This window comes from Mobula hypostoma, chromosome 19 (genome assembly GCF_963921235.1).
Source record: "Mobula hypostoma chromosome 19, sMobHyp1.1, whole genome shotgun sequence".
Classification (NCBI taxonomy): domain Eukaryota; kingdom Metazoa; phylum Chordata; class Chondrichthyes; order Myliobatiformes; family Myliobatidae; genus Mobula; species Mobula hypostoma.
The window spans coordinates 19,757,273-19,783,683 of NC_086115.1; the positions used below are offsets into that span (position 1 = coordinate 19,757,273).

Sequence of the window (26,411 nt, forward strand, 5' to 3'; positions counted from 1 at the left end):
CTCATGTCTTAGAAACTTGATTGAACTGTTTGAATAGGTGATGCCACTGAATGATAACTGGATAAGACAGAGGATGTTGTCTGTGTGGACTATAGCGAAACATTGAAAGAGGCCCCTCATGGTTGGATGATCCAGAAGGTTAAGGCACGAGGATCTATAGAGCCTTGATACATTGGATTCAAAATTGGCTTGGCCACAGAAGATGGACTGCAATGGTGGAGGGAGTACTATATTATTCTCACCATTGGCGGGTGACAAGGATCAGTGCTCTGTTGTTTATGATACATATACTTCTATAAATGGTTTGGATAAAAATGTAAGTAGACTGATTAGTAAATTTGTAGATGACACAAAATGAGTGGAGTTCTGAATAGTAAGTTGTCATATAGATCAGTTGGAAATACGTATGTGTGTATATACACACACACTTTAATATTCATTTAAACAATTACTTATGGGTTATATGTGGAAATAGTAACAGTATATGTTACCATGCTACCACACGATAAGTGCACACCTTGCTAAAAGTAAAGATGAAGACACATCCACAGTTTGGACCCCATCTTCATTTAGTTAGTTTAAAGTTACAAAACATAATGATACTCTTTGGAAGATCAAAGGTAAGAGAAAAGTGTGCAGTGAATGACAAAACTCTTAGGAGTACTAATGTACAGAAGGATTTGGTATATGAGCGCATCATTCCTCGAAAGCGGGACTGCAAAAAGATAGGGTGGTGAAGAAGGTATAGACATACTTGTCCTTATTGGTATATAAAAGTTGGCAAGTCATGCTGCAGCTGTATAAAACTTTGGTTATGGAGAATTGTGCATTTTACAGGAAGGATGTGGAGACTTTGGAGAGGGTGTAAAAGAGGCTCAGCACGATATTGCCTGCATTAGAAAGTATTAGATATAAGAAGGTCTGGACAAACTTGAATCAATTTCCCTGGAATTCTGAAGGCTGAGTGGCCACCTGAGAGAAGCATATTAGATTGTGAGCAGGGCAGATAGAGTAGATATTTAAGCCTTTTACTCAGGGTGGAAGCGTCAAATACCCATGGATTTTATGTAAGTGAGGGGAGATTTGCAAGGTGTGTTTTTTTTTGTACAGGTTGTGGTAGATGTTTGGATCACTGCGGCAAGAGAGGTGGTGGTAGTCGATTTGATAGCAACATTAAGAAGTATTTAGAAAGCTCATGAACAGGCAGAGGAAAGAGGCATATAGACCATGTACAGGCAGATGGGATTAGTTTAAATTGGCCAGATCCTGTACTGTACTGTTCTATGTTAACATTTTTATCCATCAGTTGCAAATTAATTAATCATAGACTTCAAGTACTCTGTTATTACTTGTGTTCTCTGGTTTATTTCTTGAAGGTTTCAAGTTTTCATCTGTTTGATTTATAGACACAAATATTGGGCCCTGAAATATTATTCCTAATGAATTAATCATTTTGAGTAAGTACCTGAAATATTATATCAAATGTTAATTTATTCTAAGGAAACATTGGAAATAAAAGTGACGAAGCACATCATTTGATCATTTGTCTTTATGGGACATTGGCTTGTTCTGAGAGGACAGTTTATTAGTTAATTCATGAGAGGACAGCTTATTTGTTAATTAACTCATGAGAAGTTGGCAACATTGGGAAGTCTAACATTTATCGCCAATTGTTAATTGTCCTGAGAAAGTGGTGGTGAACCCCTATCTTGAAATCATCCAGTAAGTTTAGTGAAGGGAATTCAGAATTTTGATTCCAGGAAGAGTCAGTGTGGATTCTCCCTGTCTGAGGGTCTGCCTGTTTATTTGTTCGCTAAGGCATCAAGGTGGTTGGAAGACGGCAACACACACAAAATACTGAAGAAACTCAGAAGATCAGGCAGCATCTATGGAGGGAAATAAACAGTTGACATTTTGGGCCAAGACCATTTATCAGGGCAGTGGATTGGTTATGGACGATGATGGATTTTTAGGAAGGTTTGGCAAAGTGCCACAAGTGGCTGATCAGAAGGGGAACACCTATGGAATCGAGGGGATGGTAGCAAGTTGAAAGGGTTGTTAAGAAGGCCTATTGGTTAGACTTCATTAGTCAGGGGATTGAGCCCAAGAACTGTAAGATGATGTTGGATCTATATAAAATTCTGGTTAGATCACACAAAGGGCCTGTACTATGCTGTACTCTTCTACGTTCTATCATTTGAATTCAAAACTGACTCAGTGGCAGGAAGCAAAAGGTGTTTTAGTGACTGGAAGGCTATTACCAATGGGTTTCTGTAATGTGCAGTTGTCAGTCCCTTAGATTTTCTAAAGTATATCAATGTTTGAGATTTAGATTTAATTAGGATGCCGAAGAAGTCTATAGATAATGGAAAAAAATCAGTATGAGTTTGACAGTAAAGGAAACAAAATGCTAAATTGTTGGAAGAAATAGATGGTCTAGACAAGGGATTCTCAAACTGGAGTCCATGGACTCCCTGCTTAATGATTTTAGTCCATGGCATAAAAAAGGTTGGGACCCCTGTCTAGACTATTGGGCAGAAAGATGACGTGGAATTTAATCGAGAGTAGTCTCACTAACTAGAGCTACAACAGAGCAGGAGGATGTACAATAAATGAGAGGGAGGTTAAAGATTTGGAGGAATGAGGAACCTTGGAGAATATGTCTACAAATCCTTAATATTGCCAGAATGGTTAGTAGGTTAATTTAAAACACATGGGATGTTTTCTTTGTTGAAGCATAGAATGTAAGTGCCAGAAGTTATGCTAGAATTTCCTCTAATGCTGGTTAAACTACAAGTTCAACACTATGTACAATTCCAGTTATCATATGACAGGAAAAGGGTAATTAACAGATGCCACAACTGCCCCTCTTAAAGGAGGAAAAATGGGTGTGATTACCTTGTTACAAGGAGTTCAGATCATCTCACCACTGTGGTTAGCTTTGGAGAGGTTGCAATAATACCACAGGAGGGTTGGATAAAAACAAGCAACAAGGTATTCAGATGCTAATTTCATTTTTGTTTTCATGCTTGCTTTCATTTCTTGATGGGTAATGATGTTGATGTTTACTGTGCATTCCTGATTAACCTTTAACTAATCTGGCAGTAAGAGTTAACCACGTTAGTGAATTTGGAGACATCTACAGATAATGATAACAGATTAACTTTCCTAAAAGACATTTGTGAACCTGAGGGTTTTTTAAAAATGAGAATTAGGTAGTTTTATTGGCTGCTAGTTCAGTAACTTATCCACTTTGCTATCACACCTAGTACTTGAAGTCTATGATGAATTCACTTGCAACTGATGGATAAAAATATGTTAACATAGAACAGTACAGTACAGGATCTGGCCAATTTAAACTAATCCCATCTGCCTGCACATGGTCTATATGCCACTAGCCACAAGCCTCCAGTCAGAGAGGCAACCCTCTAGCACTCCTCTTCGGCTTCTCTCACACAGCCAATGTCTAATCCAATTTACTACCTCATCTTGAACAACCTCCTATACTGGACCTAGTCAAAGGCCTCAGCAAAGTCCATGTAGGCAACATCCACTGCCTTGTCTTCATCAACCCAAATGATAGCAAGGAGAACATACAAACTCCTTATGGGCAGCAGCGGGATTTGAACCCGTGTCACTGGTCATTATGTTAACCACTATACTACCATGCCGTGTATATCTGTAGAAGCCTGTACAATTCTCCTTTACCTTGTCTGTGAGAGTAACTTCGTGCCTTCTTTTAGCCCTGCTGGAGGAACTCAGCAGGTCAGGCAGCACCTATGGAAAAGAGTAAACAGTCGACATTTCGGGCCGAGACCCTTCTTCAGGACTGTGAGGGAAGTGGGGAGATGCCTGAATTGAGGGGGGAAGGGGAAAGAGACTAGCTGGAAGGTGATATGTGAAGCCAGCTGGGTGGGAAAGGTCAAGGGTGGGGAAGACTCTGATAGGAGAGGAGAGTGGACAATATGAGAAAGGGAAGGAGGAGGGGACCCAGCAGAAGCAATAGGCAGGTGGGAAGAAGTAAAAGGTCAGAGTGGGGAACAGGAAATTTTGTTCACCGGAAGAAGAAATTAATATTCATACCATCAGGTTGGAGGGTACCCATACGGAATATAAGGTGTTACTCCTCCACCTTGAGAGTGGCCTCATCTTGGCACAAGAGCAGGCCATGGATCAACATGTCGGAATGGGACTGGGAATTAGAATTAAAATGTTTGGCCATCGGGAAATCCCACTTGTGGCAAATGGTGTGGAGGTGCTCGATGAAGCAGTCCCCCAATTTATGACGGGTCTCACCAATGTAGAGGAGACTGCATCGGGAGCACTGGCCACAATTGACGACACCAGTAGATTCACAGGTGAAGTGTTGCCTCACCTGGAGGGACTGTTTGGAGCCCTGAATGGAGGTGTATGGGCAGGTGTGGCACTTTGGCCACTTGCAGGGATATGTGCTGGGAGGAGATCAGTGGGGAGGGACGAATGGACAAGGGAATCGTGGAGGGAGCGATCCCTGCGGAAAGTGGAGAATGGTGGGGGGAGGGGGGAGGTAAAGATATGTTTAGTGGTAGGGTCCCTTTGGAGATGGCGGAAGTTGCGGAGGACAATGTGTTGGTTGCAGAAGCTGATGGGGTGGTAGGTAAAGACAAGAGGGACTCTATCGCTGTTAAATCAGCGGGAAGATGGAGTGAGCGCAGATATATGGGAAATGGAGGAGATGTGGGTAAGGGCAACATCAATAGTACAGAGAGGGAAACCCCATCCTTTAAAGAAGGAGGACAGGACGTCCTGGAATGGAAAGCCTCATCCTGGGAACAGATGTGGCAGAGGCAATAAAACTGAGAAAAGGGAATAACATTTTTACAGGGGACAGGGTAGGAAGAGGAATAGTTGAGATAACTATGGGATCAGTAGGTTCATAAAAGATATTGGTTGACAGTTTGTCTCTAGAGATGGAGACAGAGAGATCAAGAAAGGGGAGGGAGGTGTTAGAGATTAACCAAGTGAATTTAAGAACAGGGTGTAAGTTAGAGGCAAAATTGATAAAATTGACAAGCTCATCACGGGTGCATGAAGCAGCGTCAATGAGCGGAGGAAGATTCGGGGATTATAATTGGAGAAGGCTTTGAACTTAGACTGCTCTACATTAACAACAAAGAGGCAGGCATACGTAGCTTGGGCCCACGTCAGTGCCCATGGTTAACCCTCGGCGGGATGAGTCAAAGGAAAAATTATTGAGGGTGAGGACCCAGTTCTGCCAGACGGAGGAAAGTAGTGGTGGAGGGGGTTCTTTTGTCAAGAGAGAAACAGAGTTTTGACGCCTTCTTGATGGGGGATAGAAGTGTACAGGAACTGAACATCGATGGTGAAGGTGAGGCAGTCAGGGCTGGGGAATTGAAAGGTACTGAGGAGATCGAGGGTACGAGAAGTGTTACAGATGTAGGTGGGAAGGGATTGAACCAAGGGGGATAGAACGGAATTGAGGTATGAGGACAAAAGTTCAGTGGGACAGGAGCAGGCAGAGACAGCAGGCCTACCTGAATAGTCCGGTTTGTGGATCTTGGGTAGGAGGTAGAAGGGAGCAGTGTGGGGTAAGGGAACTATGAGTTTGGTGGCAGTGGTTGGGAGTTCTCCAGAGTGGATGAGACCAGTGATGGTGTTGGAGACAGATTTCTGATGGAGTGGAGCCCTCCTCAAGCGGTAGGTATGAGGAGGTGTCTGAGTGTTGTTGCCTGGCCTCAGCAAGGGAGAGATCAGTGTGCCACACTACAGTAGCACGCCCTTTGTCTGCGGGTTTGGTGGTAAGGTTGGGATTGGCACGGAGAGAGCGGAGGGCAGTGTGTTCAGAAGGTGTCATGATGGAGGAAGAGAGAGGAGTGGTGAAACTGAGAAGGGGTCATCAGCGTGGGGTGTGGAATCCTTGTTGCAGAAGTGGGCTCGGAGATGGACGTGACGATAGAAAAGCTCAACGTCATGGTGGGCATGGAATTCACGGATGTGTGGGCAAAGAGAGACAAAGGTGAGGCCTGTACTAAGCTCAGAACGTTCTGCCTCAGAGAGGGGAAGGTCGGAGGGAATAGTGAAGACCAGGCATGGGTGAGAGTATGTAGAGTTTGTGGAGAGAGGAGGGTGGAGGTGGGCTGGAAGGAAGATGGAGACTCTGAGGACCTAAGAGCTGACGGGGTAACAGAGAGACACGAGATTGCAGAGTCATGGTGAGGGAAGGGGAGACGGGGTCCAGCAGCAATGCGTAAAGTCTCGGCCTGGAGGTGCTGGCAGTCAAGGTCCGGGCTGGAACCAGAGCTAGAGGTCACGTAATCAGCAGTTAGAAGGTGTCAAGGGGTCATAGGAACCAGCACTGATAGCGGTGGAATCCGGATTCTGGATCTGCTTGGGATCGTTGGAGCCAGTGATGGTGATGGTATTGTCACTGGTATGGAGGAGTGCAGAGCTGTCGGGCCAGGGATGGATTCGGGGAGATCCGTAATCTGGGGGTGTCCGATGGAATCAAAGTCCGAGCAGGAGGCAGCAAGGATCGTGGTCTGGAGACGAGCGATCTTCTGATCTTTGCTGGATGTGAGGAAGGCGAAGAATTGGTGGTTGAAAGCATGGATCCAGTGGAGGATAAAGTGGAGGTCTGTTGCAGGTGGAGGAGAGAAGGGCCTGAGCTGTAGCGGTGACTGGGACAGGGCCACTAGGTATCTCTGCACGGCAGAAAGGGCAGCACATAGAATGCGGAAGGAGAAGCAGTCAATTGAATAGGAGTATCTGGGGCCCTCGGTGGATCCTAACTGAGAAACCTGAAAATGGATCCAGAACCACGTGGCACAAGATGGCGGTGAAGACAGGCTCCCAGGAAGGATACGTGGCTGTGGTAGTGGGTCTGGTCGTGGAGTCGGAGGGCAGCAGAGGTCACAGAGGGGGAGCAGTGAGAGAGGGTTGCACTGAACTCCGGTCAACGGGAAGATCTAAACTTCTTCAGGGTAGGCATCCCAGTGTAGGCTTCTTAGGTGTTCTCTTGCATTTCTTATATTCCTCAAATGCCTCACTTGTTCCTGCCTGCCTATACCTGCTATACACCTCCTTCTTTTTCTTAACCAGGACATCAATATCTTTTGAAAACCAAGATTCCCTAAACTTGTTATCCTTGCTTTTTATTCTGACAGGAACATACAAATTCTGCTCTCAAATTTTCACTTTTGAAGACTTCCCACTTACCAAGTACACCTTTGCTGGAAAGCAACCTGTCTCAATCCGCATTTGCCAGACCCATTCTGATACCATCAAAATTGGGGTTTTTCTAATTTAGAATCTCAGCCCGAGGACCGGACCTATCCTTCTCCACAATTACCTGCAAATTAATGGCATTATGATCACTAGGTGCAAAGTGTTCCCCTACTCAAACTTCTGTCATCTGCCCTGTCTCATTCCCTAATAGGAGATCTACTATCGCTATCTCTTGTTGGTTCTCTACGTACAGCTTAAAGAAACTTTCCTGAATACATTTAACAAACTTTCTTGTCCAGTCCTTCTACAGTATGGGAGTCCCAGTCAATATATGGAAAATTAAAATCACCCACTATAACAACCTTATGTTTTTTGCAACAGTCTGAGATCTCTCAACAAATTTGTTCCTCTAAATCTCACGGACTATTGGATAATCTATAACAGCCCCATTGACATGGTCATACCATTCTTTTTCCTCAGTTCTACCCATAAACCCTCACCAGATGAGTTCTTCAGTCTATCCTGAATAAGAACTGTTGTGACATTTTTCATAACCAGTAATACCATCCCACCCCCTTTAATCCCTCTCACTCTATCGTGTAAAACAACAGAACCCCAGAAAATTGAGCTGCCAGTCCTGCCTCTCCTGCATCAAAGACTCAATAATGGCCACAACGTTCCAATTCCGAATGCTGATCCACGCCCCTTGCATTGAAATATACACAGCTCAGGACACTAGTACCACCATGCTCAAACTTCTGATTCCTGACTCTGTACGTAGGCTTAACAACATCTTTCTCCACTCCACAATCTGTTCTAGTGCTCTGATTCCCATCCTCCTGCAACTCAAGACTAACTACCCCCCCCCGCCCCCACCGACCAACCCGCCTTCCCAACCTTTACAGCATTAGCAAACCTTCCCACTAGGATATTAATTCCGCTCCAGTTCAGGTGCAAGCTGCCCCTTCTGTACAGGTCCTACCTTACCTGGTATTGAAAATTGATCGAAAATTCTGAAGCCTCCCCTCCTGCATCATTTCCTGAGCCACATGTTAAAGTTATGATCTTCCTATTTCTAGCTTGTGGCATGGTCAGCAATCCTGAGATCACAATCCTGGGGTCCTGTCCTTTAAATTTGGTACCTAACTCCCCGAACTCACTTTGCAGGACCTCATCACCCCTCCTACCCATGTTTTTGGTCCTGACACAGACATGACCTCTGGTTGCTGACCCTCCCACTTATGAATACTGTAGACTCGATCCTAGATGTCCCTGACCCTGGCACCTTTGAGGCAACGTACCATCTGGGAATCTCGTTCTCGTCCACAGATCCTCCTTTTTGCTCTCCTAACCAATGAATCTCTTATCACTGCAGCTCGCCTCTTCTCCCCATTTCCCTTCTCAGCCACAAAGCAAGTCTCTGTGCCAGAGATCTGACTGCTGTGGCTTTCCTCTGCTGGGTCATACTACCTCCAGTATCTGAAGTGATATACCTGTTGTTGAGCGGAATGGCCACAGGGGTACCCTGCACTGGCTGCTGATTCCCCCTTCTCCTTCCTGATAGTCACCCAGTATCCTGTCTCCTGTATCTTGGGTGAAACTACCTGTCCTCAGCATCCCGAATAATCTGGAGTTCATCCAATTCCAGCTCCAGCTCCTTAACACAATCTGTTAGAAGCTGCAGCTGGATGAACTTCTTGCAGGTGTCGTCGTCGGGGACATTGGAGATCTCCCTGCTTTCTCACATTGCGCAAGAGGAGCATTCAACTACCCTGTCTTGTCACGAGGTGCACTGGCAATGTGGGAACCCAAGTGTGTGGGACAGACAGGCTCCAGGATAGAGGTGGCAACCAGAGTTTACTTATAACAATTCTAACAGAACGTCGGTGGCTCAGCTGAGATCTAATGTCCTCAAAGCTAGGACTCTGCGATTAGTGCTCTATGGCACAAAAGATCTGCAAGTTCATTTAAAGCTGAATGGCTTAATGGAATAGTAGAGCTACAAAATCTGTGCTGTATGCAATGATTTCCAAGTAAAATACCTATCTGGATATTTTGTCAACGAGATTTGTAATTTTATAAGTTTTGTTTGATGATTTCAAACAACTTATCACCTGCCCTTCCCCATCTTCTTGCTCTAACTTCTCATCTTTTTTTTCAGTCCTGCTGAAGGGCCTTGACTCGAAACATCAACTGTTTACTCTTTTCCACAGATGCTGTTTGGCCTGTCGAGCTCCTCCAGCATTTTGTGTGTGTGTGTGTGTGTGTGTGTGTTGCTAATGGGATCTTGGTCAGCATGGACAAATCGAGCCAGGGATCTAGGTATTTCCATTCTGTATCACTTTACAAGTATATCAATAAGATAGATTAATTCACATTTCACAAATTCTTTGTTGGCCATTTTTGATTATAATTGCGAACTCAAAATCATTTGGGAAGTTTTAAAGCTATTTTCATGGTTTAAGGATTCATGAGTAACTTGTGCTGCATTTGACAGCAGGCCAAGAGACCGGAGGATTTTGACTACTTGAAGAGGAGGGGACTTTAATGTGTTGCTGCCTGCAGGAGCACTGCCTAACACAACAGTCACCCACTGCACACGTTACACTGTGCCTAACACAACAGTCACCCACTGCACACATTACACTGTGCCTAACACAACAGTCACCCACTGCACGTTACACTGTGCCTAACACAACAGTCACCTACTGCTCATGTTACACTGTGCCTAAGACAACAGTCACCCACTGCACACGTTACACTGTGCCTAACACAAGAGTCACCCACTGCACACGTTACACTGTGCCTAACACAACAGTCACCCACTGCACACGTTACACTGTGCCTAACACAACAGTCACCCACTGCACGTTACACTGTGCCTGACACAACAGTCACCCACTGCACACATTACACTGTGCCTGACACAACAGTCACCCACTGCACACGTTACACTGTGCCTGACACAACAGTCACCCACCGCACACGCTACACTGTGCCTGACACAACAGTCACCCACCGCACACGTTACACTGTGCCTGACACAACAGTCACCCACCGCACACGTTACACTGTGCCTGACACAACAGTCACCCACCGCACACGTTACACTGTGCCTGACCCAAGTCACCCACCGCACACGTTACACTGTGCCTAAGACAACAGTCACCCACTGCACACGTTACACTGCGCCTGACACAACAGTCACCCACTGCACACGTTACACTGTCTAACACAACAGTCACCCACTGCACACGTTACACTGTGCCTGAGACAACAGTCACCCACTGCACACGTTACACTGCGCCTGACACAACAGTCACCCACTGCACACGTTACACTGTCTAACACAACAGTCACCCACTGCACACGTTACACTGTGCCTGAGACAACAGTCACCCACTGCACACGTTACACTGTGCCTGAGACAACAGTCACCCACTGCACACGTTACACTGTGCCTAACACAACAGTCACCCACTGCACACGTTACACTGTCTAACACAACAGTCACACACTGCATGTTACACTGTGCCCGACACAACAGTCACCCACTGCACACGTTACACTGTGCCTAACACAACAGTCACCCACTGCACACGTTACACTGTCTAACACAACAGTCATACACTGCATGTTACACTGTGCCTGACACAACAGTCACCCACTGCACACGCTACACTGTGCCCGACACAACAGTCACCCACTGCACACGTTACACTGTGCCTGACTAAACAGTCACCCACTGTACACGTTACACTGTGCCTAACACAACAGTCACCCACTGTACACGTTACACAGTGCCTAACACAACAGTCACCCACTGCACACGTTACACTGTCTAACACAACAGTCACCCACTGCACACGTTACACTGTGCCTGACACGACAGTCACCCACTGCACACGTTACACTGTGCCTAAGACAACAGTCACCTACTGCACACGTTACACTGTCTAACACAACAGTCACCCACTGCACACGTTATACTGTCTAACACAACAGTCACCCACTGCACACGTTACACTGTGCCTGACACAACAGTCACCCACTGCACACGGTACACTGTGCCTGACACAACAGTCACCCACTGCACACGTTACACTGTGCCTGACACAACAGTCACCCACTGCACACGTTACACTGTGCCTGACACAACAGTCACCCACTGTACACGTTACACTGTCTAACACAACAGTCACCCACTGCACACGTTACACTGTCTAACACAACAGTCACCCACTGCACGTTACACTGTGCCTGACAAAACAGTCACCCACTGCTCACGCTACACTGTGCCTAACACAACAGTCACACACTGCATGTTACACTGTGCCTGACACAACAGTCATCCACTGCACACGTTACACTGTGCCCGACACAAGTCACCCACTGTACACGTTACACTGTGCCTAACACAACAGTCACCCACTGTACACGTTACACAGTGCCTAACACAACAGTCACCCACTGCACACGTTACACTGTCTAACACAACAGTCACCCACTGCACACGTTACACTGTGCCTGACACGACAGTCACCCACTGCACACGTTACACTGTGCCTAAGACAACAGTCACCTACTGCACACGTTACACTGTGCCTGACACAACAGTCACCCACTGCATACGTTACACTGTACCTGACACAACAGTCACCCACTGCACACGTTACACTGTGCCTAAGACAACAGTCACCCACTGCACACGTTACACTGTGCCTAAGACAACAGTCACCCACTGCACACGTTACACTGCGCCTGACACAACAGTCACCCACTGCACACGTTACACTGTCTAACACAACAGTCACCCACTGCACACGTTACACTGTGCCTGAGACAACAGTCACCCACTGCACACGTTACACTGTGCCTGAGACAACAGTCACCCACTGCACACGTTACACTGCGCCTGACACAACAGTCACCCACTGCACACGTTACACTGTCTAACACAACAGTCACCCACTGCACACGTTACACTGTGCCTGAGACAACAGTCACCCACTGCACACGTTACACTGTGCCTGAGACAACAGTCACCCACTGCACACGTTACACTGTGCCTAACACAACAGTCACCCACTGCACACGTTACACTGTCTAACACAACAGTCACCCACTGCACACGTTACACTGTCTAACACAACAGTCACACACTGCATGTTACACTGTGCCCGACACAACAGTCACCCACTGCACACGTTACACTGTGCCTAACACAACAGTCACCCACTGCACACGTTACACTGTCTAACACAACAGTCATACACTGCATGTTACACTGTGCCTGACACAACAGTCACCCACTGCACACGCTACACTGTGCCCGACACAACAGTCACCCACTGCACACGTTACACTGTGCCTGACTAAACAGTCACCCACTGTACACGTTACACTGTGCCTAACACAACAGTCACCCACTGTACACGTTACACAGTGCCTAACACAACAGTCACCCACTGCACACGTTACACTGTCTAACACAACAGTCACCCACTGCACACGTTACACTGTGCCTGACACGACAGTCACCCACTGCACACGTTACACTGTGCCTAAGACAACAGTCACCTACTGCACACGTTACACTGTCTAACACAACAGTCACCCACTGCACACGTTATACTGTCTAACACAACAGTCACCCACTGCACACGTTACACTGTGCCTGACACAACAGTCACCCACTGCACACGTTACACTGTGCCTGACACAACAGTCACCCACTGCACACGTTACACTGTGCCTGACACAACAGTCACCCACTGCACACGTTACACTGTGCCTGACACAACAGTCACCCACTGTACACGTTACACTGTCTAACACAACAGTCACCCACTGCATGTTACACTGTGCCTGACAAAACAGTCACCCACTGCTCACGCTACACTGTGCCTAACACAACAGTCACACACTGCATGTTACACTGTGCCTGACACAACAGTCATCCACTGCACACGTTACACTGTGCCCGACACAAGTCACCCACTGTACACGTTACACTGTGCCTAACACAACAGTCACCCACTGTACACGTTACACAGTGCCTAACACAACAGTCACCCACTGCACACGTTACACTGTCTAACACAACAGTCACCCACTGCACACGTTACACTGTGCCTGACACGACAGTCACCCACTGCACACGTTACACTGTGCCTAACACAACAGTCACCCACTGCACACGTTACACTGTCTAACACAACAGTCACCCACTGCACACGTTATACTGTCTAACACAACAGTCACCCACTGCACACGTTAAACTGTGCCTGACACAACAGTCACCCACTGCACACGTTACACTGTGCCTGACACAACAGTCACCCACTGTACACGTTACACTGTCTAACACAACAGTCACCCACTGCACACGTTACACTGTCTAACACAACAGTCACCCACTGCACGTTACACTGTGCCTGACAAAACAGTCACCCACTGCTCACGCTACACTGTGCCTAACACAACAGTCACACACTGCATGTTACACTGTGCCTGACACAACAGTCATCCACTGCACACGTTACACTGTGCCCGACACAAGTCACCCACTGTACACGTTACACTGTGCCTAACACAACAGTCACCCACTGTACACGTTACACAGTGCCTAACACAACAGTCACCCACTGCACACGTTACACTGTCTAACACAACAGTCACCCACTGCACACGTTACACTGTGCCTGACACGACAGTCACCCACTGCACACGTTACACTGTGCCTAAGACAACAGTCACCTACTGCACACGTTACACTGTCTAACACAACAGTCACCCACTGCACACGTTATACTGTCTAACACAACAGTCACCCACTGCACACGTTAAACTGTGCCTGACACAACAGTCACCCACTGCACACGGTACACTGTGCCTGACACAACAGTCACCCACTGCACACGTTACACTGTGCCTGACACAACAGTCACCCACTGTACACGTTACACTGTCTAACACAACAGTCACCCACTGCACACGTTACACTGTCTAACACAACAGTCACCCACTGCACGTTACACTGTGCCTGACAAAACAGTCACCCACTGCTCACGCTACACTGTGCCTAACACAACAGTCACACACTGCATGTTACACTGTGCCTGACACAACAGTCATCCACTGCACACGTTACACTGTGCCCGACAAAAGTCACCCACTGCACACGTTACACTGTGCCTAACACAACAGTCACCCACTGCTCATGTTACACTGTGCCTAAGACAACAGTCACCCACTGCACGTTACACTGTGCCTAAGACAACAGTCACCCACTGCACACGTTACACTGTCTAACACAACAGTCACACACTGCACGTTAGTGTGCCTGACAAAACAGTCACATACTGCTCACGCTACGCTGTGCCCGACACAACAGTCACACACTGCATGTTACACTGTGCCCGACACAACAGTCACCCACTGCACACGTTACACTGTGCCCGACACAACAGTCACCCACTGCACACGTTACACTGTGCCTAAGACAACAGTCACCCACTGCACACGTTACACTGTGCCTAACACAACAGTCACCGACTGCACGTTACACTGTGCCTAACACAACAGTCACCCACTGCTCATGTTACACTGTGCCTAAGACAACAGTCACCCACTGCACGTTACACTGTGCCTAAGACAACAGTCACCCACTGCACACGTTACACTGTGCCTAACACAACAGTCACCCACTGCACACGTTACACTGCGCCTGACACAACAGTCACCCACTGCACACGTTACACTGTCTAACACAACAGTCACCCACTGCACACGTTACACTGTGCCTGAGACAACAGTCACCCACTGCACACGTTACACTGTGCCTGAGACAACAGTCACCCACTGCACACGTTACACTGTGCCTAACACAACAGTCACCCACTGCACACGTTACACTGTCTAACACAACAGTCACCCACTGCACACGTTACACTGTCTAACACAACAGTCACACACTGCATGTTACACTGTGCCCGACACAACAGTCACCCACTGCACACGTTACACTGTGCCTAACACAACAGTCACCCACTGCACACGTTACACTGTCTAACACAACAGTCATACACTGCATGTTACACTGTGCCTGACACAACAGTCACCCACTGCACACGCTACACTGTGCCCGACACAACAGTCACCCACTGCACACGTTACACTGTGCCTGACTAAACAGTCACCCACTGTACACGTTACACTGTGCCTAACACAACAGTCACCCACTGTACACGTTACACAGTGCCTAACACAACAGTCACCCACTGCACACGTTACACTGTCTAACACAACAGTCACCCACTGCACACGTTACACTGTGCCTGACACGACAGTCACCCACTGCACACGTTACACTGTGCCTAAGACAACAGTCACCTACTGCACACGTTACACTGTCTAACACAACAGTCACCCACTGCACACGTTATACTGTCTAACACAACAGTCACCCACTGCACACGTTACACTGTGCCTGACACAACAGTCACCCACTGCACACGTTACACTGTGCCTGACACAACAGTCACCCACTGCACACGTTACACTGTGCCTGACACAACAGTCACCCACTGCACACGTTACACTGTGCCTGACACAACAGTCACCCACTGTACACGTTACACTGTCTAACACAACAGTCACCCACTGCATGTTACACTGTGCCTGACAAAACAGTCACCCACTGCTCACGCTACACTGTGCCTAACACAACAGTCACACACTGCATGTTACACTGTGCCTGACACAACAGTCATCCACTGCACACGTTACACTGTGCCCGACACAAGTCACCCACTGTACACGTTACACTGTGCCTAACACAACAGTCACCCACTGTACACGTTACACAGTGCCTAACACAACAGTCACCCACTGCACACGTTACACTGTCTAACACAACAGTCACCCACTGCACACGTTACACTGTGCCTGACACGACAGTCACCCACTGCACACGTTACACTGTGCCTAACACAACAGTCACCCACTGCACACGTTACACTGTCTAACACAACAGTCACCCACTGCACACGTTATACTGTCTAACACAACAGTCACCCACTGCACACGTTAAACTGTGCCTGACACAACAGTCACCCACTGCACACGTTACACTGTGCCTGACACAACAGTCACCCACTGTACACGTTACACTGTCTAACACAACAGTCACCCACTGCACACGTTACACTGTCTAACACAACAGTCACCCACTGCACGTTACACTGTGCCTGACAAAACAGTCACCCACTGCTCACGCTACACTGTGCCTAACACAACAGTCACACACTGCATGTTACACTGTGCCTGACACAACAGTCATCCACTGCACACGTTACACTGTGCCCGACACAAGTCACCCACTGTACACGTTACACTGTGCCTAACACAACAGTCACCCACTGTACACGTTACACAGTGCCTAACACAACAGTCACCCACTGCACACGTTACACTGTCTAACACAACAGTCACCCACTGCACACGTTACACTGTGCCTGACACGACAGTCACCCACTGCACACGTTACACTGTGCCTAAGACAACAGTCACCTACTGCACACGTTACACTGTCTAACACAACAGTCACCCACTGCACACGTTATACTGTCTAACACAACAGTCACCCACTGCACACGTTAAACTGTGCCTGACACAACAGTCACCCACTGCACACGGTACACTGTGCCTGACACAACAGTCACCCACTGCACACGTTACACTGTGCCTGACACAACAGTCACCCACTGTACACGTTACACTGTCTAACACAACAGTCACCCACTGCACACGTTACACTGTCTAACACAACAGTCACCCACTGCACGTTACACTGTGCCTGACAAAACAGTCACCCACTGCTCACGCTACACTGTGCCTAACACAACAGTCACACACTGCATGTTACACTGTGCCTGACACAACAGTCATCCACTGCACACGTTACACTGTGCCCGACAAAAGTCACCCACTGCACACGTTACACTGTGCCTAACACAACAGTCACCCACTGCTCATGTTACACTGTGCCTAAGACAACAGTCACCCACTGCACGTTACACTGTGCCTAAGACAACAGTCACCCACTGCACACGTTACACTGTCTAACACAACAGTCACACACTGCACGTTAGTGTGCCTGACAAAACAGTCACATACTGCTCACGCTACGCTGTGCCCGACACAACAGTCACACACTGCATGTTACACTGTGCCCGACACAACAGTCACCCACTGCACACGTTACACTGTGCCCGACACAACAGTCACCCACTGCACACGTTACACTGTGCCTAAGACAACAGTCACCCACTGCACACGTTACACTGTGCCTAACACAACAGTCACCGACTGCACGTTACACTGTGCCTAACACAACAGTCACCCACTGCTCATGTTACACTGTGCCTAAGACAACAGTCACCCACTGCACGTTACACTGTGCCTAAGACAACAGTCACCCACTGCACACGTTACACTGTGCCTAACACAACAGTCACCCACTGCACACGTTACACTGTGCCTAACACAACAGTCACCCACTGCACAAGTTACACTGTGCCTAACACAACAGTCACCCACCGCACACGCTATACTGTGCCTGACACAAGTCACCCACCGCACACGCTATACTGTGCCTGACACAAGTCACCCACCGCACACGCTACACTGTGCCTGACACAAGTCACCCACCGCACACGTTACACTGTGCCTGACACAACAGTCACCCACCGCACACGTTACACTGTGCCTAAGACAACAGTCACCCACTGCACACGTTACACTCTGTAACACGAGTCACCCACTGCACACGTTACACAGTGCCTGACACAACAGTCACCCACTGCACACGTTACACTGTGCCTGACACAACAGTCACCCACTGCACACGTTACACTGTGCCTAACACAAGTCACCTACTGCACACGTTACACTGTCTAACACAACAGTCACCCACTGCACACGTTACACTGTCTAACACAACAGTCACACACTGCATGTTACACTGTGCCTGACACAACAGTCACCCACTGCACACGCTACACTGTGCCCGACACAACAGTCACCCAATGCACACGTTACACTGTGCCCGACAAAACAGTCACCCACTGCACACGTTACACTGTGCCTAAGACAACAGTCACCCACTGCACACGTTACACTGTGCCTAAGACAACAGTCACCCACTGCACACGTTACACTGTGCCTAAGACAACAGTCACCCACTGCACGTTACACTGTGCCTAACACAACAATCACCCACTGCACACGTTACAGTGTGCCTGACACAACAGTCACCAACTGCACACGTTACACTGTGCCTAAGACAACAGTCACCCACTGCACACGTTACACTGTGCCTAAGACAACAGTCACCCACTGCACGTTACACTGTGCCTAACACAACAGTCACCCACTGCACACGTTACAGTGTGCCTGACACAACAGTCACCCACTGCACACGTTACACTGTGCCTGACACAACAGTCACCCACTGCACACGTTATACTGTCTAACACAACAGTCACCCACTGCACACGTTACACTGTGCCTGACACAATAGTCACCCACTGCACACGGTACACTGTGCCTGACACAACAGTCACCCACTGCACACGTTACACTGTGCCTGACACAACAGTCACCCACTGCACACGTTACACTGTGCCTGACACAACAGTCACCCACTGTACACGTTACACTGTCTAACACAACAGTCACCCACCGCACACGTTACACTGTCTAACACAACAGTCACACACTGCACGTTACACTGTGCCTGACAAAACAATCACCCACTGCTCACGCTACACTGTGCCTAACACAACAGTCACACACTGCACACGTTACACTGTGCCCGACACAAGTCGCCCACTGCACACGTTACACTGTGCGTGACACAACAGTCACCCACTGCACGTTACACTGTGCCTAAGACAACAGTCACACACTGCATGTTACACTGTGCCCGACACAACAGTCACCCACTGCACACGTTACACTGTGCCCGACACAACAGTCACCCACTGCACACGTTACACTGTGCCTAAGACAACAGTCACCCACTGCACACGTTACACTGTGCCTAACACAACAGTCACCGACTGCACGTTACACTGTGCCTAACACAACAGTCACCCACTGCTCATGTTACACTGTGCCTAAGACAACAGTCACCCACTGCACGTTACACTGTGCCTAAGACAACAGTCACCCACTGCACACGTTACACTGTGCCTAACACAACAGTCACCCACTGCACACGTTACACTGTGCCTAACACAACAGTCACCCACTGCACAAGTTACACTGTGCCTAACACAACAGTCACCCACCGCACACGCTATACTGTGCCTGACACAAGTCACCCACCGCACACGCTATACTGTGCCTGACACAAGTCACCCACCGCACACGCTACACTGTGCCTGACACAAGTCACCCACCGCACACGTTACACTGTGCCTGACACAACAGTCACCCACCGCACACGTTACACTGTGCCTAAGACAACAGTCACCCACTGCACACGTTACACTCTGTAACACGAGTCACCCACTGCACACGTTACACAGTGCCTGACACAACAGTCACCCACTGCACACGTTACACTGTGCCTGACACAACAGTCACCCACTGCACACGTTACACTGTCTAACACAACAGTCACACACTGAATGTTACACTGTGCCTGACACAACAGTCACCCACTGCACACGCTACACTGTGCCCGACACAACAGTCACCCAATGCACACGTTACACTGTGCCCGACAAAACAGTCACCCACTGCACACGTTACACTGTGCCTAAGACAACAGTCACCCACTGCACACGTTACACTGTCTAACACAACAGTCACACACTGAATGTTACACTGTGCCTGACACAACAGTCACCCACTGCACACGCTACACTGTCTAACACAACAGTCACACACTGAATGTTACACTGTGCCTGACACAACAGTCACCCACTGCACACGCTACACTGTGCCCGACACAACAGTCACCCAATGCACACGTTACACTGTGCCCGACAAAACAGTCACCCACTGCACACGTTACACTGTGCCTAAGACAACAGTCACCCACTGCACACGTTACACTGTGCCTAAGACAACAGTCACCCACTGCACGTTACACTGTGCCTAACACAACAGTCACCCACTGCACACGTTACAGTGTGCCTGACACAACAGTCACCAACTGCACACGTTACACTGTGCCTAAGACAACAGTCACCCACTGCACACGTTACACTGTGCCTAAGACAACAGTCACCCACTGCACGTTACACTGTGCCTAACACAACAGTCACCCACTGCACACGTTACAGTGTGCCTGACACAACAGTCACCCACTGCACACGTTACACTGTGCCTGACACAACAGTCACCCACTGCACACGTTATACTGTCTAACACAACAGTCACCCACTGCACACGTTACACTGTGCCTGACACAACAGTCACCCACTGCACACGGTACACTGTGCCTGACACAACAGTCACCCACTGCACACGTTACACTGTGCCTGACACAACAGTCACCCACTGCACACGTTACACTGTGCCTGACACAACAGTCACCCACTGTACACGTTACACTGTCTAACACAACAGTCACCCACCGCACACGTTACACTGTCTAACACAACAGTCACACACTGCACGTTACACTGTGCCTGACAAAACAATCACCCACTGCTCACGCTACACTGTGCCTAACACAACAGTCACACACTGCACACGTTACACTGTGCCCGACACAAGTCGCCCACTGCACACGTTACACTGTGCGTGACACAACAGTCACCCACTGCACGTTACACTGTGCCTAAGACAACAGTCACCCACTGCACGTTACACTGTGCCTAAGACAACAGTCACCCACTGCACGTTACACTGTGCCTAACACAAGTCACCCACTGCACACGTTACACTGTGCCTAACACAACAGTCACCCACCGCACAAGTTACACTGTGCCTAACACAACAGTCACCCACCGCACAAGTTACACTGTGCCTAACACAACAGTCACCCACCGCACACGCTACACTGTGCCTAACCCAAGTCACCCACCGCACACGCTACACTGTGCCTGACACAACAGTCACCCACCGCATACGTTACACTGTACCTGACACACAGTCACCCACTGCACACGTTACACTGTGCCTGACACAACAGTCACACACTGCACACGTTACACTGTGCCTGACACAACAGTCACCCACTGCACACGTTACACTGTCTAACACAACAGTCACCCACTGCACACGTTACACTGTGCCTGAGACAACAGTCACCCACTGCACTTGTTACACTGTGCCTAACACAACAGTCACCCACTGCACACGTTACACTGTCTAACACAACAGTCACCCACTGCACACGTTACACTGTGCCTGACACGACAGTCACCCACTGCACACGTTACACTGTGCCTAAGACAACAGTCACCTACTGCACACGTTACACTGTGCCTAACACAACAGTCACCCACTGCACACGTTATACTGTCTAACACAACAGTCACCCACTGCACACGTTATACTGTCTAACACAACAGTCACACACTGCACGTTACACTGTGCCTGACAAAACAGTCACCCACTGCTCACGCTACACTGTGCCTAACACAACAGTCACACACTGCACACGTTACACTGTGCCCGACACAAGTCGCCCACTGCACACGTTACACTGTGCCTGAAACAACAGTCACCCACTGCACGTTACACTGTGCCTAAGACAACAGTCACCCACTGCACGTTACACTGTGCCTAAGACAACAGTCACCCACTGCACGTTACACTGTGCCTAACACAAGTCACCCACTACACACGTTACACTGTGCCTAACACAACAGTCACCCACCGCACAAGTTACACTGTGCCTAACACAACAGTCACCCACTGCACACGTTACACAGTGCCTGACACAACAGTCACCCACCGCACAAGTTACACTGTGCCTAACACAACAGTCACCCACCGCACAAGTTACACTGTGCCTAACACAACAGTCACCCACCGCACACGCTACACTGTGCCTAACACAAGTCACCCACCGCACACGCTACACTGTGCCTGACACAACAGTCACCCACCGCATACATTACACTGTACCTGACACACAGTCACCCACTGCACACGTTACACTGTGCCTGACACAACAGTCACACACTGCACACGTTACACTGTGCCTGACACAACAGTCACCCACTGCACACGTTACACTGTCTAACACAACAGTCACCCACTGCACACGTTACACTGTGCCTGAGACAACAGTCACCCACTGCACTTGTTACACTGTGCCTAACACAACAGTCACCCACTGCACACGTTACACTGTCTAACACAACAGTCACCCACTGCACACGTTACACTCTGTAACACGAGTCACCCACTGCACACGTTACACAGTGCCTGACACAACAGTCACCCACTGCACTCGTTACACTGTGCCTAACACAACAGTCACCCACTGCACACGTTACACTGTCTAACACAACAGTCACACACTGCATGTTACACTGTGCCTGACACAACAGTCACCCACTGCACACGCTACACTGTGCCCGACACAACAGTCACCCAATGCACACGTTACACTGTGCCCGACAAAACAGTCACCCACTGCACACGTTACACTGTGCCTAAGACAACAGTCACCCACTGCACATGTTACACTGTGCCTAAGACAACAGTCTCCCACTGCACGTTACACTGTGCCTAACACAACAGGCACCCACTGCACACGGTACACTGTGCCTGACACAACAGTCACCCACTGCACACGTTACACTGTGCCTGACACAACAGACACACACTGCACACGCTACACTGTGCCTAACACAACAGTCACACACTGCACGTTACACTGTGCCTGACAAAACAGTCACCCACTGCACACGTTACACTGTGCCCGACACAACAGTCACCCACTGCACACGTTACACTGTGCCTAAGACAACAGTCACCTACTGCACACGTTACACTGTGCCTAACACAACAGTCACCCACTGCACACGTTACACTGTCTAACACAACAGTCACCCACTGCACACGTTATACTGTCTAACACAACAGTCACACACTGCACGTTACACTGTGCCTGACAAAACAGTCACCCACTGCTCACGCTACACTGTGCCTAACACAACAGTCACACACTGCACACGTTACACTGTGCCCGACACAAGTCGCCCACTGCACACGTTACACTGTGCCTGAAACAACAGTCACCCACTGCACGTTACACTGTGCCTAAGACAACAGTCACCCACTGCACGTTACACTGTGCCTAAGACAACAGTCACCCACTGCACGTTACACTGTGCCTAACACAAGTCACCCACTACACACGTTACACTGTGCCTAACACAACAGTCACCCACCGCACAAGTTACACTGTGCCTAACACAACAGTCACCCACTGCACACGTTACACAGTGCCTGACACAACAGTCACCCACCGCACAAGTTACACTGTGCCTAACACAACAGTCACCCACCGCACAAGTTACACTGTGCCTAACACAACAGTCACCCACCGCACAAGTTACACTGTGCCTAAGACAAGTCACCCACTGCACGTTACACTGTGCCTAAGACAACAGTCACCCACTGCACGTTACACTGTGCCTAACACAAGTCACCCACTACACACGTTACACTGTGCCTAACACAACAGTCACCCACCGCACAAGTTACACTGTGCCTAACACAACAGTCACCCACTGCACACGTTACACAGTGCCTGACACAACAGTCACCCACCGCACAAGTTACACTGTGCCTAACACAACAGTCACCCACCGCACAAGTTACACTGTGCCTAACACAACAGTCACCCACCGCACACGCTACACTGTGCCTAACACAAGTCACCCACCGCACACGCTACACTGTGCCTGACACAACAGTCACCCACCGCATACATTACAATGTACCTGACACACAGTCACCCACTGCACACGTTACACTGTGCCTGACACAACAGTCACACACTGCACACGTTACACTGTGCCTGACACAACAGTCACCCACTGCACACGTTACACTGTCTAACACAACAGTCACCCACTGCACACGTTACACTGTGCCTGAGACAACAGTCACCCACTGCACTTGTTACACTGTGCCTAACACAACAGTCACCCACTGCACACGTTACACTGTCTAACACAACAGTCACCCACTGCACACGTTACACTCTGTAACACGAGTCACCCACTGCACACGTTACACAGTGCCTGACACAACAGTCACCCACTGCACTCGTTACACTGTGCCTAACACAACAGTCACCCACTGCACACGTTACACTGTCTAACACAACAGTCACACACTGCATGTTACACTGTGCCTGACACAACAGTCACCCACTGCACACGCTACACTGTGCCCGACACAACAGTCACCCAATGCACACGTTACACTGTGCCCGACAAAACAGTCACCCACTGCACACGTTACACTGTGCCTAAGACAACAGTCACCCACTGCACATGTTACACTGTGCCTAAGACAACAGTCTCCCACTGCACGTTACACTGTGCCTAACACAACAGTCACCCACTGCACACGGTACACTGTGCCTGACACAACAGTCACCCACTGCACACGTTACACTGTGCCTGACACAACAGACACACACTGCACACGCTACACTGTGCCTAACACAACAGTCACACACTGCATGTTACACTGTGCCTGACAAAACAGTCACCCACTGCACACGTTACACTGTGCCCGACACAACAGTCACCCACTGCACACGTTACACTGTGCCTAAGACAACAGTCACCCACTGCACACGTTACACTGTGCCTAACACAACACTCACCGACTGCACGTTACACTGTGCCTAACACAACAGTCACCCACTGCACACGCTACACTGTGCCTAACACAACAATCACCCACTGCACGTTACACTGTGCCTAACACAACATTCACCCACTGCTCACGCTACACTGTGCCTGACACAACAGTTACATACTGCACGTTACACTGTGCCTGACACAACAGTCACCCACTGCACACGCTATACTGTGCCCGACACAAGTTACCCACTGCACACGTTACACTGTGCCCAAGACAACAGTCACCCACTGCACACGTTACACTGTGCCTGACACAACAGTCACCAACTGCACACGTTACCCTGTCTAAAACAACAGTCACCCACTGCACGTTACACTGTGCCTGACAGAACAGTCACACACTGTACACGTTACACTGTCTAACACAACAGTCACCCACTGCACACGTTACACTGTCTAACACAACAGTCACACACTGCACATTACACTGTGCCTGACAAAACAGTCACACACTGCTCACGCTACGCTGTGCCCGACACAACAGTCACACACTGCATGTTACACTGTGCCCGACACAACAGTCACCCACTGCACACGTTACACTGTGCCCGACACAACAGTCACCTACTGCACACGTTACACTGTGCCTAAGACAACAGTCACCCACTGCACACGTTACACTGTGCCTAACACAACAGTCACCCACTGCACATACTACACTGTGCCTGACACAACAGTCACCCACTGCACGTTACACTGTGCCTGACACAACAGTCACCCACTGCACGTTACACTGTGCCTGACACAACATTCACCCACTGCTCACGCTACACTGTGCCTGACACAACAGTCACACACTGCACGTTACACTGTGCCTGACACAACAGTCACCCACTGCACATGCTACACTGTGCCTGACACAACAGTCACCCACTGCACGTTACACTGTGCCTGACACAACAGTCACCCACTGCACGTTACACTGTGCCTGACACAACATTCACCCACTGCTCACGCTACACTGTGCCTGACACAACAGTCACCCACTGCACACGTTACACTGTGCCTGAGACAACAGTCACCCACTGCACACGTTACACTGTCTAACACAACAGTCACCCACTGCACACGTTACACTCTGTAACACGAGTCACCCACTGCACACGTTACACAGTGCCTGACACAACAGTCACCCACTGCACACGTTACACTGTGCCTAAGACAACAGTCACCCACTGCACACGTTACACTGTGCCTAAGACAACAGTCTCCCACTGCACGTTACACTGTGCCTAACACAACAGTCACCCACTGCACACGTTACACTGT

At 49.0% G+C, this 26,411-nt stretch overlaps 1 protein-coding gene across 2 annotated transcripts in view; it reads right to left on the reverse strand.

Annotated features, from left to right (window-relative positions):
- Positions 1–26,411, reverse strand: part of tspan15 (tetraspanin 15) — a 166,156-nt gene that overhangs the window by 28,596 nt on the left and 111,149 nt on the right. The window contains exon 8 of one of the 2 annotated variants that reach the window (XM_063071144.1): positions 3,709–3,777. The exons of the other annotated variant lie outside the window; for it this stretch is intronic. Coding sequence (XP_062927214.1) covers positions 3,709–3,777 — 69 coding nt within the window. The remainder of the gene's footprint in view (positions 1–3,708; positions 3,778–26,411) is intronic. 2 annotated transcript variants of the gene reach the window in all.